This window comes from Bombyx mori, chromosome 8, assembly GCF_030269925.1.
Source record: "Bombyx mori chromosome 8, ASM3026992v2".
Classification (NCBI taxonomy): Eukaryota; Metazoa; Arthropoda; class Insecta; order Lepidoptera; family Bombycidae; genus Bombyx; species Bombyx mori.
In genome coordinates, this window is record NC_085114.1 from 16025190 (window position 1) to 16040623 (window position 15434).

The 15434-nt window shown below is 40.6% G+C and overlaps 2 protein-coding genes across 9 annotated transcripts in view; one reads left to right on the forward strand and one right to left on the reverse strand.

Moving 5' to 3' along the window:
• Positions 1 to 116: 116 nt before the first annotated feature.
• Positions 117 to 9123, forward strand: LOC101741377 (uncharacterized). 6 transcript variants are annotated; one of them, XM_062669917.1, is made up of 12 exons: positions 160 to 337; positions 371 to 394; positions 1375 to 1433; positions 5181 to 5243; positions 5862 to 5949; positions 6112 to 6233; positions 6343 to 6442; positions 6582 to 6668; positions 6763 to 6899; positions 7181 to 7427; positions 7748 to 7863; positions 7904 to 9123. In XM_062669917.1, the coding sequence occupies exons 1-11, from the start codon at positions 304 to 306 to the stop codon at positions 7852 to 7854; spliced, it is 1068 nt and encodes a 355-aa protein (XP_062525901.1). In that variant the 5' UTR covers positions 160 to 303; the 3' UTR covers positions 7855 to 7863; positions 7904 to 9123. The 6 variants fall into 6 exon arrangements, with proteins under 6 accessions (XP_004923687.1, XP_062525901.1, XP_012553413.1 ...); XM_012697959.4 differs by having other exon boundaries at positions 162 to 337; positions 7748 to 9123; XM_038012661.2 differs by having other exon boundaries at positions 215 to 330; positions 369 to 394; positions 7748 to 9123.
• Positions 9124 to 9506: 383 nt separating this feature from the next.
• Positions 9507 to 15434, reverse strand: part of LOC101745460 (F-box only protein 42) — a 31386-nt gene continuing 25458 nt past the window's right edge. For 2 of the 3 annotated variants that reach the window (XM_012697971.4, XM_012697972.4), the window contains exons 6-7: positions 15012 to 15158; positions 9507 to 12938 (exon numbers count right to left, since the gene is read on the reverse strand). In XM_012697971.4, coding sequence (XP_012553425.1) covers positions 12079 to 12938; positions 15012 to 15158 — 1007 coding nt within the window. In that variant the 3' untranslated portion in view covers positions 9507 to 12078. The remainder of the gene's footprint in view (positions 12939 to 15011; positions 15159 to 15434) is intronic. The other variant, XM_021346305.3, reaches the window with a different exon arrangement.

Genomic DNA, 15434 nt, shown 5'->3' on the forward strand with positions numbered 1-15434 from the left:
CGTTGGCCTACCCAAAGCTGTTGAAAGCCCACGGTTTTTTCATACCTAATTGCTTAGGTAGGGAAAAAAGTCTGAAAACGAAAATAGTAAATTGAAGTTGTCACAGCCAGAGTCTTGACCGTATGAGCGAAGTTTCTTTTGCATCTTTAATTGAACCACCAAATTAAAATAAAGCATCGATCAATTTTAATCAAATATGTGCAGAATCTGCAGAATCCAAGTCACATTTTAATGTTTTAAAAAGTACCTGCATCGAAGTTCGTTCGTACCTGCATCGAATTGCAGATACACAAACATTGATACATGCATACTATTGAAAAAAAATCACACATATCTCGCAATGAAGTAGGAAACCTAATAGGTCTATGATATCTCGTTATGGCGTTTTTACAACGTAAGTAGGTAGATCAGATATTTTTGTTGACAGTATGAATAACACATTTCATTTTAAATCGTACACAGCTATTAAGACGAAATTACAATTGACAAAATGACATTATGATAACAACATACTTTATCTCATTACATTGAGTAATTTACGTGAACTTAACTTTCTAATTAATCATTTACTCATCGATAATTTACTGGTCCTTTGTACATTAGTGTCCAACGCGAATTAATGCGATATTTATGACCAGAACGAGTGGCGTGAGACGAGCTTCCGAAGCTTTATGAAACCGCTCGAAACTTATGATTGATTCCATTCGAGTGAGCTGCTTAGAGGTTACCAAATAGTGATCAAATCTCTTGTCTGTAAATTACTTTGATGATCATCCAAACTAACAATGGACCACTATAAAATGAAAAATGAGAAATATAATGATCTTAAGGTCTACTTGTCACACTTGATGCTTTTCATTTCTTTTAAGTAACACTGATTTGCAAAATGTTGTATAATAGGACAACAAAATGTTGTACAAATATTAAATCTGGTCATTAAATGGATTGTTCAAACTGAGTGATATAAAATTATGAATACCATTGTTGACATTATGTTTGTTGGAAAAGTCATATTATTAACAATGTATAATAATATAATATAATAATATAGGTGTTACTTGCCTGGAGATATGTCAAAAAATGTGTTGTTTACATGAGCACCAGGCTCATCACAAACCAGGAGAAGTGGGGATTGCTCATGAGGTGCATAACATCTGCTCACAGCAATGATACTGAATGACTATCACAACTGCTCTGACAAGAGTGATATGACAAGGAATAGGAATACATTACATAATGTGAAAAAGTCTACACAATTAATTTTAAGAATTGATTATAAATGTTAAAAAAACACAAAAACTAAGAACTACAGTGTAAAATTACCTATTTATATATCCTTAAAAAATGTGTTGAATTTTCTATTTATTTCTACAGACAAGGGTCGGGCCGCCAATCATTTCAACCTCGAGATGGATTCTGCAGTATCTGATGAGGTAAATCTAGAAAATATGACTCAGAATATTAGATCTCATAATTTATGTTATTGCTTACGGTGCAAAATAAGAGCTATGTTAGAAGCTATAGTATTGTCTAGGACACCACCAGAGTATTATTACCTTACCTTATAGTTACTTTCATAATGAAATAACTATCAATGAAAAAATGAAAAAGTCTTGACAAGAAGCAGGAAAGAATAATGAAAGTTTGTGATTACATACTGTGAAAGAAGTTTGAATCATTGTTAATAAGAATTAAACTTTTTTTTTTGGTTTCATACTGATATCCAGAGATTATTATCAGTGATGTGTATAGGTTACCTGTAACATATAATCATAGAATGTATGATGTATGATGATGAAAATTGGCAAGTCATAACAATTTAAACTTTACTTGCAACCACTCCAACAAAATGACACATATTTAATATAAGTTTTGCCAAATTTCATCTGGAAATTAGTGAACGATATAAATAGGCTTGTATAGGAGTAAACAAAGAAGGGTTAAAACACTTCTTTGTTTGAAAAAAATCTATATTTTTTTTCATGTCTTTTTATGATCAAGTAAGTTAATTATAACAAGATGCTATCATAGGTCAATTAAAATTAAAATAATTTGAAAAATATAATGCTTTACATTACAAAAGAAAATATTTTTTATTAAAAATAAAATGTTGACTAAGGGACATTTTTTAAATGTTCGTATTAATCATTTAACATATATACATATTACAGTAATACCCATCTAAAACCCTTTTTCTCTATATATTATATACTACATAAGATTTTGAACAAAAACAATGCTAAACATTAAGTGACAAAATAATTTATTACTACAGCTTCATGTGTGGTGAGTTCTACTGAAGATATGAAGGCAATGGTTGCTCTCTGATTGTGCGGGGGTTAATTGTACAACATGTTGTTAATAATGTACATATTATGTACTTGTTAACGACATGGCTGAACTGGACAGTTGTGTTATTGCTTCAGTAAAATTAAGAATTTATTTCAGTACACAGTAGCAGTTTGAAGCATTTTTACATAGCGGTTGTGTATGTCATAATGCGTATATCAACCCGAAACTTGACTATCTTCTATCTTCTTCTTCTATCTATATGATATGAAGATCATATGAGGCCTATAAAATCAAAGGCAGCTAAACGCCTTAATTTCGTAAAATTGATTAACAATAGCGCTATCTTGCTTAGTTAGTTGGACACGCTTTAGTGTTTTCATGTTATAACAAATGCAGCTAAATCTCTAACAAATTCAGTTCAAAAAATTTATTTTTACTCCGTACTAAGTACTAATAAACGAAGATTTATCATTTAAAATTCAGATTATTAGTAATATTCTCATTCTTTATACATCTGCTTTAAAATAAAGAATATCGTAGCTATCCGAACACAGTTATTTCAGCTTCTCAAACCGGGAGTGTTTCTAACACTTGTCCTAGCAAGAGCAGTACTTCGATGGATCGGGAGGATCCGTAAAGACGTGTTTAGGGCTGATTTTTGTAGTTTACCTGAATATTTGACAGACTTGGATTTAGCTGCCTTTGATTTTATAGGCCTCATATAAAAAGGAATTGGTGTTCGTTAGTCTCGCTAAAACTCGAGAACGGCTGGACCGATTTGGCTAATTTTGGTCTTGAATTATTTGTGGAAGTCCAGAGAAGGTTATAGGTGGATAACAAGGAAAATGCTCAGAATTAAATAAAAATAATAATTTTGATTTCCCCTTCCTTTTGTTTGTTTTAAGTTTATTTTATACAAAAGTTTAGGTCTTTTATTTATCGATTGAGGCACTACGAAGTCTGCCGGGTCAGCTATCAATAATATATATCACGTTAAAATGTAAAAAAAACTTAGTTATAATTAATAAATGCTACAACGGAACTTCATACAAAAACTAATATATTTATTGTTTCAACTGTTTGATGACAGCCCTAAATATAAGCAATAAAAGTACCGTTAGGCCGTTCATTCAGCTCAATGCCTCAGAACGAGGACAAATTCGTTTAACACATAAGAAACAACGAATACGAAAAAAAAAAAGTGTGGTGTCGTGGGACACCGGATAGGAACGAAGTTCCTTATTATAAAAATATTAATTTTAAATACAATTAGAGGTACAAAGAAAATAAAACTGGAGGTTTCGCAACAACCCATGGGTCATTCGGTAGCGTGCGAACTTTTTGTGGTACACTTCATTCACGGTTGTTTGCATAAGAGTTAGTGTATTGCACAAACGAACGCTCTGAGATCGTGGTCAATGAATGAAAAAAATTATGTTATTTTTTGTACGTTATTACAAAGTTAAGTCGTACATTGTGTGCATTACTAATTTGTACGTCATTACAAAGTCAGTCGTACACTGTGTGCATTACTAATAAAGATCTTACGTTACGGACGATTACCGGCGTCGGAGGAGTGTATGTGTGTTTCAATTAGCTGAAATCATGTGTACCTTTTTTATTTCGGAGAACCCGCTCAATCAGGCCTGTCGAGTTATCGAGTCTGCTGCGTTTTCGTGTAACCTCCGATATCATAAAGAAACCCGAAGTTGGTGGGATTTTCAAAAAAAAACCTCAATTTCGCATCTTTTGATATGTGGCCAGCCTTATCTGTCACCACCAAACATATTGTACGTTACCTTATGTAAAACACAATTCGAGGGTTGAGCAGATGAATAGTTGGCTTATGTTCAAGGAAAATTCATTCCGAAACTATTTAATTGAGTTTTTTTTTGCGTTGCGATTATCCTAATATGAGTTTTATCTAGTTTCGGCTTGATATACCCCGCGAACAACCGATATGCTTTACTTTGCAATAAATACATCCCTATCAACTAAACATGTCATTCTTAGTTTCTTGACACTTTTTTTAATTTTCTAGCTTACTTTCTATTTTTTCAGTTTGCCACTGTTGATTTTCCATTTGAGCTCAATTGACACAAATAATATTAAAATTTCTTATAACAAAATTTATTATTATCGCAATGTATCTTTCTATGATATCATAGAGTATGCTTATCTTTAGAAGCCTTTAACGATAACTGACCGAGTATACAATTAACTCAAGCCTCTCCGAGAGCAACCTAGTAGATGAGGATGCTGTATGAAGGCATGATCAGCATTCATACACATCACTCTAGACCTAACTAGACATTAGCTGCTCGCCAGCCTTCCATATATGGACCCTCTTGGATTGTAACTTGGATTCTCAGTTCTGTAGGGTAGGATTTTAAATGAAGGTGTTAAAGTTGCAATTTCACTGGGCGGCATACATGAGAGGTTGGTAGAGTTTGATGGATGATGTGTTTGCACCTTCACTGTGAGTATGTGCTTGTATGTGTGCTGTTATAATTGTTATATCTGATATCGTTGTTCAGGCTACATGATAATTGTTTCTATTGATAATATTGAGAATTGTTTATGAGCTCAAATATATCCGTTCAAGAATTTATTCAATACTTTGAAAGAATAAAGCATTCGGTAGGTGCCACTGTACGGTTGAATAATTATCTAATATTAAAATTTATTTATTTGTTAGCCATTTCGTCACACTATTATTGACAAGAGTGTGGTTTTTGTTGATTAGAGCTCTACCCGGCCAGGGAAATATACTGAGGCCATGGTCTTTAAGTAGTTTTTGGCTAGAGTTGTGTGTATGTGCGAATGTTGAGATGTGCGAGTGTGTGTGAGAGGTGAAACACATGACCCACACGGCATAATGTCTTCAGCCGCGTGATGTCGCCGAGGATGCAGCCTGCGTCGGACAAGACAATGCACCACTTCAGTTTGACGTAAGTCCAACCTTGAATCGTCCATTACTGCCATCAACAACTAGTAAACAGTTATACATACTTTTTTCTGTGCGGGTATCTAAAAAGTAAAGTCTATGAAACAAAACCAGCGACCCTCTTAGCACTGAAACAAAATTCTGTCCCTACATCGCGGTTGGCACCAAACATTGACGCCAAGTTTCAGGAGAGCGTCCGAAGGGAACAACAAACATTATGAAAAGAATTTTAAGTATTAATTACCCGCACTTGTCACCTTTGTAATAATAATTGATTTTTTTTCCTTATGTTTTTAGCCTTACTTTTTTATTTAAATTTTAAATCTTAATTCTGTCACCGGACACCCTGTATAAGCACAATGGAAAATAATGTTAAAATACGATAGTAATTTTCTTAATAAGTGATACACATTTTATGTTTAAATATATTAGATTAAGTGTCAAAGAGAAAGACGTGGGTTTCGAAGAAGCGGAGTTCTGTTATCGAAACGAAGTGAAATGAGTGAGCTTTATTGCCCGTAATAGTTGCTTAAAAAGCTAGTTCCGCTTTTCTTGTAAAACGGAACGAATTCATTTTAAAACAGTCTCACATAATAAAATATTTGAAAAACTTGTTACCCAGACGAATGGTATGGAGGGAATCGAAGAAAAGAAATTGGCTGGCTCCAAGGAAGAACTGCCTTCGTGGATGAAAAGTAAACTACCGGGAGGTAATTTCTCTTTCTAGATCTGGTCGCGTCTAAGGCCGCGGACATGTAACACTATGCTTTTCTGTAAGTCGCATACAATGTACGTAATGTGTTCAGGAGTTGGCTGACAGGAAGGACCCCGGATATGTTTACTTAGATGTACTATTTAGATTTTTGTTACAGTGAAGAAAGTGACAAACAAGGAACGTCGCCGCAGACAGAACCAGCACCTCAGGCGACTCCTCACGCCCAAGAATGCAGTCATGGTGATCAACGAAATGATTCCTAAGGAGCAGATTGCCAATGTGAGCTCCGACACTATTGACTCGTACACGTCGCTGCACACGCGATCTTGCCATATGCGTGAGGGCGCTCTGGTCCTGACCGACGCTGACGCCGGGTCCAATGTTTCAGAATTTCAAAGTGGAGCCAAACCCGAACAAGCACTTCAAGCAAACGACCCCCACGTACTGCGCAGACCTCACCATTGACGGCACCGTGTACCAAGGATACGGTGAGGACGTTACCTTAAAAAAAAGTTGACAAACACTACAATTTTATTTACCTACTTGTATCAGTAGATTCTGAGCAGCTTTAGTTCCGTCGTTTGCACGACAATAGAACGATGACTATAAGTAAGTAATTATGTTTAGGTGAGAACAAGCTGCTAGCCCGCAGCGCGGCCGCCGAGCAAGCCGTCAGAGACATCATCATCAAAAAGATCAAGAAATGTGCTGAGAGTAAGTGCGGGTGTCCGCCCGGGGGTGCGGGGGCGCGGGGGCGCGGGGGGACGCGATCACCCCGCCTACATAATGACGTCACGTGATGTTCCAGGCAGCACCGAGCCCGCCGAAGAGGAGCCGCTGCCCATGATCCAGCTGGCGTCCTTCGCTCTACACAAGCTGTTCTCGGAGTGGGAGGGGGAGGGATACAAAGTGCCCCTGCTCCGCCCCGCCGCCGCCAGTGTGTCGGTAACTCTACTCTACAGTCTCGTCGCTCGCAGCAACGCGGCACCGACAGCACCGCTACGGTCACTTTAATGTCTTGTGTCGACTTATGTCTGTGTGATGAATCAGTGGCGTCTAGCCCTTATATTTTTTTGGTACCGACTTTTATTTGGTACTTTCCTTATTGAACGAAGTTGAAGTGAAGAAATACGGATGTCAGAGTTAGCAGCCGCGGCCGCCCCGGGCTTGGCCGGTACCCAGGCCCGGGGCTCGCGGGGTGACTGACCCAGGGCGCGTGTCGGCAGGACTCGGAGAGCACGCAGTCGGGGCCGGTGGGCGGCGCCACGGCGGGCGCGGTCGAGCACAAGCCCAGCAAGCCCGCCAAGATCAAGACTCTGCCCTCCAACGCCAGCACCATGCACCCCTGCATGCTGCTGGCCTACATGAAGCCGGCCCAGGAGTACCGCGAGCTGGCCGTGGACGGCGACAAGCCCCAGAACATGATGTTCACCATCGGACTCGTGGTCGATGGTAAAACTTACGTCGGGAAAGGTAACTACGTCGTACGTTTTAGCACTTAAGGGTGGGGGACTAATTTTTGTAATGAAATATGTACGTAACTCATGTTCACGATTGACCACCGCGACCACCGCGAAGGAATATCGGGTAATAAAAATCACCACTGCAAAGCATAATTACTAGCCGTTGTACTGTAAAAACTGAGCCTTAGAACTCATGTCTCACGGCAGGTGGCGGCATTTACGTTGTAGATGTCTATGGGCCCACCACTAACCACCTAATACCAGCTCGACCATCTACATGATAAAAATCTAGAGTTGTCCTGACGCGCGGTGTCGTGGTGTGGCTTCCAGCGCCCAACAAGCGCGAGGCCCGCAAGGCCGCCGCCCGCGTCGCCTGCGAGACGCTCTTCGGGGTGGAGTTCGCCGACAGACACAGCGAGAACACACCGCGACACTAGCCGACACCGGCCGACGCGAGCCGACACCGGCCGACACGAGGCTACACGAGCCGACGCGAGCCGACACGAGCCGACACCGGCCGGTCCCACGACGGCAGAGCACTAAACACTCTCCAATGTCCTTTACTTTTATAATTTAATACAAAAACCATTTCACGTTAACACTCCACAGTTTTTGTTGATGGCTATTTAAGAATAAGATTTCAAAAGTTGTTTTAAAAACATCGACGACAGCTTACCGCTTGGCGCGTTACTGAAATTGCTTTACATTAGTACTTAAGTATGTTTGATGAACATTAAACTGATGTTCATACACTCTCATAGAGGTGAGACTTGTATGTCTGTGTGACTCGTAGGGAAACAATCTCCAAAACTATTAGATCTATTTAAAGAGTAATGATTAAGAGTACTGTTAAGCGATACAAAAAAACTGATTTATTTTGACACAAATTTAAATATGTATTTTGATATTTCAACGAGAGAGACTGCAGAGACGCCGGCCCACACTCGGAATTACATAAATTCTGTGGAACCTAGTTGCCGGCTCTATAAAATTCAACGAGCCAACCCGAAGTCATGTAGAGTTGCTATGGACTTCACAACTATTTACAATCTGGATGATTTTTAATTTAATGCAAATTAGTTAAGCAAAGTGGCAACACAGGCTGCTAGGTATACTTGCCAGGGAGTTTCGCAAAATTTTATGATGATTGATCGAGTAGTTGAGACGTTAAGACGCAACATACGAACTTAGTTTCGTGTCTATTGTTAATAATGTAGCATGGGTAACACAATCTGTTACTAAAGGCGGCAAGGATATAGTTGCCGCGTCAACGAGAAGGTCTGAGTCCCAAAGGAAACAACAAAAATACCCTCGAGACCATCGCAAGCAGCGCTCAGTTCCAAGTATAGCTCGAACGCTTTCTGATGTCGCGATCGACACAACAAACTGTCGGTACAAAACTAAATGATAGACTTATTGAAGTAGGGCAACTGGCTCGTCATCATGTGATCGTACAGTAATCAGTATTACTTTACTGACTACAAAATTAAAATCTATTTTACATATATAGTATCATATTTTAAATCGTATGCGTAGCCACAAAACTAGATGCTTATATAAATTAAGTATATGAAAATGATAATCTGTATCTTTTAGTAAGTTTTAATTTTTGACACTAGCAACATTATAACTGCGGCAGTCATCAAATCATTTATACGAAAGAGAAACAATATGTTTTGAACGGAATAAATATACAGAGCAGTTAATGAGTTTTTTTCTTTTTCCTTTCCCATAATTTTTAGTCTGTTAAACAACACAACACACCGTGTGCAACTCTCGGTAGGGCGGCAGCCTTCACACTACAACACTAGAACATTCGGCAGTAACGTCCCTTCTGACTGCTCGGTAGGGGGCCGTCGGGCTCCATGCAATAAAGAACTATGACAGATTATTCTGCCGTTCTAGATTTACTGGTAAAATCCGTGCGTTTTGCTGGTGGTAAGGCGTGTTGTAAGCCCACACAGGTAGGTACCGCCACCCGGCCTGTGTTTGTCGCGAAGCAGTAATAGCGTTCCCGGATCGAAGGGTGGGTGGCGGCGTTCAGATTGTGATGAAACCGGGGCTCGTAGCAATTAAATAAAAACACAGATTCAACTAAATACTTTTACTTGTTTTAAGACTCCCTCAACGCATTGTACATTGTGACGTTTACGTGGTACAAGTAGACAAGAAATGTTACATTCCACTCGATCAGAATCCACGAATAAAAAAACTAAAAATCAAAATATTAAAATTGAAACGAAAATATCAAAGAGAAGAATCAGCGAAATACACGCAGCGATCTACTTGCTTACGGCGAAAGTAACAAACATTAATATGCAAAGCAAAAGTAACATTACAAATGTCTGATACCTATAAGAATATCGCGCGCCCACGTCTCCCTCGAGGAGCCTAGCTGGGTTATCGAGCTCACGACTCGGCTGGTGTTATGCGATTACCAGAGCCTATAAGCAGCGCCAACGTGTACGACGCCACCTCGGAAACACGAGGCCCAAGTCTTAACGGTATCTACCGTGCCTGCAACTAACCCGTTATAGCGGAACATCTATTCCGCGACGGTCACAAGAAACACGGTGAGGCCTGTCTGCATGAGGAGCGGACTCACCTCATGACTTGAGTGTATTCTGGCGTTTGGAAACATAGTTCAGTAATAGTTTTGTGACGTCGTTCGCTATTCTTCCCTCGTTATTGTTAATTTGTTTTGTATCGTGAATCTCCGTTGGTGATATATAAGGCAAAACTAAAATGCACTTACAAAATGTCTACGCTACTCAGTCTTAACACACTAAGTAATTTTATCCACAGCTACAGAAATTAAGTACGTAATGTAAAAATAAATCATTTTTACACATCGTAAAATTCTTTGTCCGATTTTATTAATGAGAAAAACAGTTTAAAAATAAATTAATTATTGCACTTGTGATTTAGGCTGGTAGACGAGCGGGCCGTGTTAAATTCAGTTATCGCACATGCAACTGACAGCGTTAACAACAGGTCAATCCTGAGCACTGTTGAACTGTATGATTAACATTAATATTAGAACATTCAAATTGCGTGTCTGGTTTTGAATCCGCGATAATGTTTAAATGACACGTCCATCATCGCTGTCTCCCGAGTGCCTACAATTGAGCTTAAAGTACAAACAATAACATGACATACAAAACAATAAATTAAATAACAACAGTAAAATAAATAAATGGTTTTACTTTTTACCCTAGAAACACTTATTTCAATGGCCGTCATCTTATATAATACACGAAAAAACAATATGGTTGTATTCTTAAACACAAAATGTTCAGAATATTACAACGTTAATTTTACAAAGGATTCAATTAATAACTATTTCGGTAGTTTATGTTCTGATCGTCGGAGATACTGGCAGAAGGCAGCCGGGCCGAGGCTGCGAGACCGCAGTGTACATACAGCTGTGTGCTTAGTGCGAGTTTCTTAACGTTCTCGATAGCGTAAAAGTTAGCCCAATTTTGCATGCAGTTGGAACAGCGCCCCTAGCGACCAACGTAGGCAAACGATCACATTCCATACAAATATGAGCTAACTTTTACGCTATCGAGAACGTTCAAAAACTCGCACTAAGCACACTGGTACCGCAGAGGGCCAAGTGAGGTCGCACGAGGAACTACCAGACTTTGGTACTATTTGAATTATTAGACAAATGGTAAAACATAAAGGGGATTCCCGTGGCCGCTGCACGGGTTGACTGTCGATGTGGGTGGATTGGCGCAGGACGGTCGCACGACTCGCATATTTACATTGAAAGGACTTAATGGACTTTATACTTAGGCTAAATACTGTATACCACCTAACTGCATCATTTAAGAAACCGCTTAGTGAAATATTGGACGAACTTTGTGCTTTTGACACTAATTAAGTACTTAATTAACTACTTAGTAATAAGATAAAAACATCTATCCGAGAATTGTAAATTACTATAAGTTAGCATCTGTACATTTAACTATTACAATTTAATAACGGCATTATATGGAAATTCATGAAAAAAAATGCCTACAATATTTTCAAATATTCCGTCTAAAGTTCGGTAAGGCGGATATCTAACTAAAGTTTGGACTTAGTTTAAGAGAATGTTATTAAAACTAAAGCTTTTAAGTAATGAATGGACATCAAAACTATGAAATACTAATAATAATTTATAAATACACTACAATAATGTAATCAGTTTGAAATTTAATTTAAGACCCCTTTCTAAATAATTTATGATTTGTCTTGCGAATGTCGGTGGTTTTATTTTCGTGTATCAGATTGTTTAATTTAAATGCTTCACGTTTGACAATCTTATGTTTTGGCAACATTTATTAGGTTAATACTGCTCAGAATAAAACAAAAGCCAATTTTGTCAATAGAGTTGATAGATAATAAAACTTTTAAACTATGTTACATTTGACGGTCACGCAACGTCGCCCGCCACTCGCCCGCGACGTGGCGGCGGCGTGGCGGGCGCGGCAGGGTTGCCAGGAGCGTCTATTATGATTGCAAAATACTACATTTTTTATGAAATTCTTTTAAATTTCTTACTAAACAGTTTTACCACTTACTAAAAAATGTCATTGTATTAGTTATGCTTCTAATGACAATTCGTAATTTATTACTGTATTAACATTTGTGCTTTAAAAAAATATACAATTTTAGTGAAGTCTATAAGCCCACATAGACAGAGGGCTCTGCATCAAGGCCACGTGCGGGGTTTCCTTCCCGCCCACGATGAGCAGGTACAGTGGCGTGTCCCCGGGCCTGGCCGCCCGCCGACCGACGTTCATGTCTTGCAGCTCTATGTCTCCAGGCGCAACTCCCGAGTCGGGGGTCAGAGCCAGGTTCAAGTTCCTCACATCTGGACCCAAGTAGTGAGGATTACTGAAACCGTTTCCCGATATTCTGTTCACTTTCTCGGCGCTGGCGTAGTCTGAAGTGGACATCTCGGTGTCCTCTTCGTCTGTAATGGTCACAGTTTTGGTGAACCGGACAGAAGCTGACTTGGGCATGACCACGGTGGTCTCGCTGTCCATTTTAACAGTGACGTCTCTCTTCCCGTTTGCTTCATCTTCAGAGTCCAGGTAGACGAGCTTGGTGGTTCGAGTGGGGGTTGTGACCATGTCCGCGAAGTCGGGCACGGAGAGTGGGTCACGCGTGAGGTCGGGTACATCCCCTTCCCGCGGGCTGCACTGTCCGCGCCGCTCCATGTGGAAGGCAGATTGTGACTTCGGAAGCGTCGATTCGGATGGAACTAAGCTTTCAGTAGAGTCCTTGTTCCCGGCGAGGGCAGTGTAGGAGCAGCGAGCGGCGCGACGGATGTGAAAGGCAGACAGCTTGGAGATTTCACGAAGGATGTTCCCAGGTGGGGGAGGAGGCCGCGCCAGGGTCGGGTGGGCGAGCGGGGGGGACCGGGGAGGAGCGCGAGGCGGTCGTCGCGGGAGGAGGATGGCGCACGTGTCGGTGCGAGGGGAGGGCCACTTTACTGTATTAGGAATGTGCTCCCATGTTTCTGTTGCTGGGAAAAAAATAAAAATTACTCCTTCGTAAAATTGAGTTTTATCTACATGTGCAGTGCATAGATTCCCAGTCCGATTTCGAAGAAACATAGATGGTATTAATTGTTATAGATATAAAATTAAATCAAAATTAAGTGATTGAGGGATTACTGGTGGCCCGGACGCGTTTCCAGTTTCTCCAGAACAAATGGACGAACAGAGACGCAGCCAGGAGGGGTGGGATTTGTTAACAGCTGCCCGAGCGACTCCGAAGGTGGCCTAACAAACCAAGAGCAACTGCTTCGCGAATTAATCTACTACCGGATCGGAATCGCGACCCGCAAAGAAGGTCCGGCGAGAAACTCAGCGGGCTGATGTATGGGTTAGGTTGCACGTCGAAATCTGTTAGTTTCGACGAGTATGGTTACCGGGGTCCCTAAGCCTGCTTCAGTGTTAGAGCTGAAGGCGTGTAATGCAAAGGTTATTGGATCGTATGGATCCGTAAGATGGAGCTCTTGTAATGTACATACTAGGCTGCACTAAAAGTATCGGGAATGGAATATTTCCACTGTTCCTGTCATATTAAAATCTTTTTAATTGAAAACTCCTTGGTTTTAAAAATCGAATACCATTTATTTATTTAAAAAAAGATTCTCGGTCTTGTCACGAGGTTTTGTCAAACTTGTTTAGTCGTTGAGAAAATGGAATTGACTCGAGAAAATTCAAGAGCGATGATTTATTATGACTTTCGAAGTGGTTTAACACAAAAACAGTGTGTTGACCGGATGATTTCTGCATTTGGTGATGAAGCCCCATCCAAAACCACAATTTATCGCTGCCTTGCTGAGTTTCAACGTGGACGTGTCAAGCTCAGTGATGATCCCCGTCAAGGTCGTCCAAAAACTGCAGTCACCCAAGAAAACGTTGATGCTGTGCGTAAGCTGACTGAGGAAGATCGACATGTGACATACCGCGAAATTCAGGCAACTTTAGACATTGGCATGAGTCAAATACAAATAATCTTGCATGAACAATTAGATGCAAAAAAGTTGTTTTCCCGATGGATACCGAATTCGCTCTGTGAAGAGCAAAAAGCGGCTCGCGTTACTTGGTGCGTCAGAACTCTCGAAAGATTCCACGCAGGATCGTCAAATGCTGTATACAACATTGTATCAGGTGACGAATCCTGGATATACGCGTACGAACCCGAAACAAAAAACCAGTCACGAGTTTGGGTGTTCGAAAATGAGTTAAAGCCAACAAAAATTGTTCGTTCACGGAGTGTTGCAAAAAAAATGGTGGCCACGTTTGTCTCCAAAACCGGCCATGTTACGACTATTCCTCCTGAGGGACAAAGAACGGTTAATGCATGTGGCGGGTAGCCATCATACAACGCAAGATAATTGACAGATGCCTGAATCTCGCTTACGACATTTTCAAGATAAAGCACATATATACAAGTTCCGAACAACAACATTCGGACCGTCGGTCTACCGAGCAATCCCTCTAGAGGGACAAAGAACGGTTAATGCAGAATGGTATGCTAGCATTTGTTTGCCACAGGTCGTTTCTGAACTCCGTAAAGAGAACTGCAACCGCCGCATCATCCTCCATCACGACAATGCGAGTTCTCACACCGCGCACAGAACAAAAGAGTTTTTAGAGCAAGAAAATAGGTATAGAATTATTAGACCATCCGCCGTACAGCCCCGACCTAAGCCCTAATGATTTCTATACTTTCCCTAAAATAAAGAATAAATTGCGTGGACAGAGATTTTCATCACCTGAAGAAGCTGTGGACGCCTACAAAACGGCCATTTTGGAGACCCCAACTTCCGAATGGAATGGTTGCTTCAATGATTGGTTCCATCGTATGGAAAAGTGTGTCAAATTTCGCGGAGAATACTTCGAAAAGCAATAAATACATTTTTAAATAGTAATGTTGTGTCACGTTCGTTAATTCCCGAAATTTTCAGTGCCGCCCTCGTAATATGCAGTTTAAGGGGGGATAGGGAGTTTTTTTTGTTAATTAACGTCATATTTATGACGAGCAAGAAATAAATAAGTTTGAGATTTAAAGAAGTGCTATTTACCAAAATGAAACCGCCACAGGTCGTTGTGCGGGTGTGAATGTGAGTCTCCCCCGAAGATGTAGAGGTGAGCGCGAGCGCGCGCCGCCGCGTGCCCACTGCGCGGCGCCGGGCCCGCACGCGCGCGCACCTCCCGCCACACGCGCGACACTGCGGCACCACGCGGTACATCGCCGCGGCACGTCACGCACAGCGCCGCGTTGTGCGTCACGTGCATGTGGTTATAGGGCTCGCCGCCCGTTCGGTCAACGCACGACTCATAGATGTACTATTTATTGGAACGTCTAACTCAAGCCAAAGTTGTAACGCATCAATACTTGTGACCGGTTGCGGTTTGTGCAGTACTTATTTCATGTTACATTTAATAACAATAATTAAGAACGACTAACAGGGTCTCAAATCAACGTTAGAATGATATTTAAAATC

Excerpts from the sequence above, each read along its gene's own strand:
- LOC101741377 (XM_062669917.1), top strand. The coding sequence starts at position 304 with ATGCATACTATTGAAAAAAAATCACACATATCTC. Across the intron at positions 395-1,374 it reads CGTTATGGCGTTTTTACAAC|ACAAGGGTCGGGCCGCCAAT; the intron begins GTAAGTAGGTAG and ends TTATTTCTACAG. Across the intron at positions 6,900-7,180 it reads CCGCCGCCGCCAGTGTGTCG|GACTCGGAGAGCACGCAGTC; the intron begins GTAACTCTACTC and ends GCGTGTCGGCAG.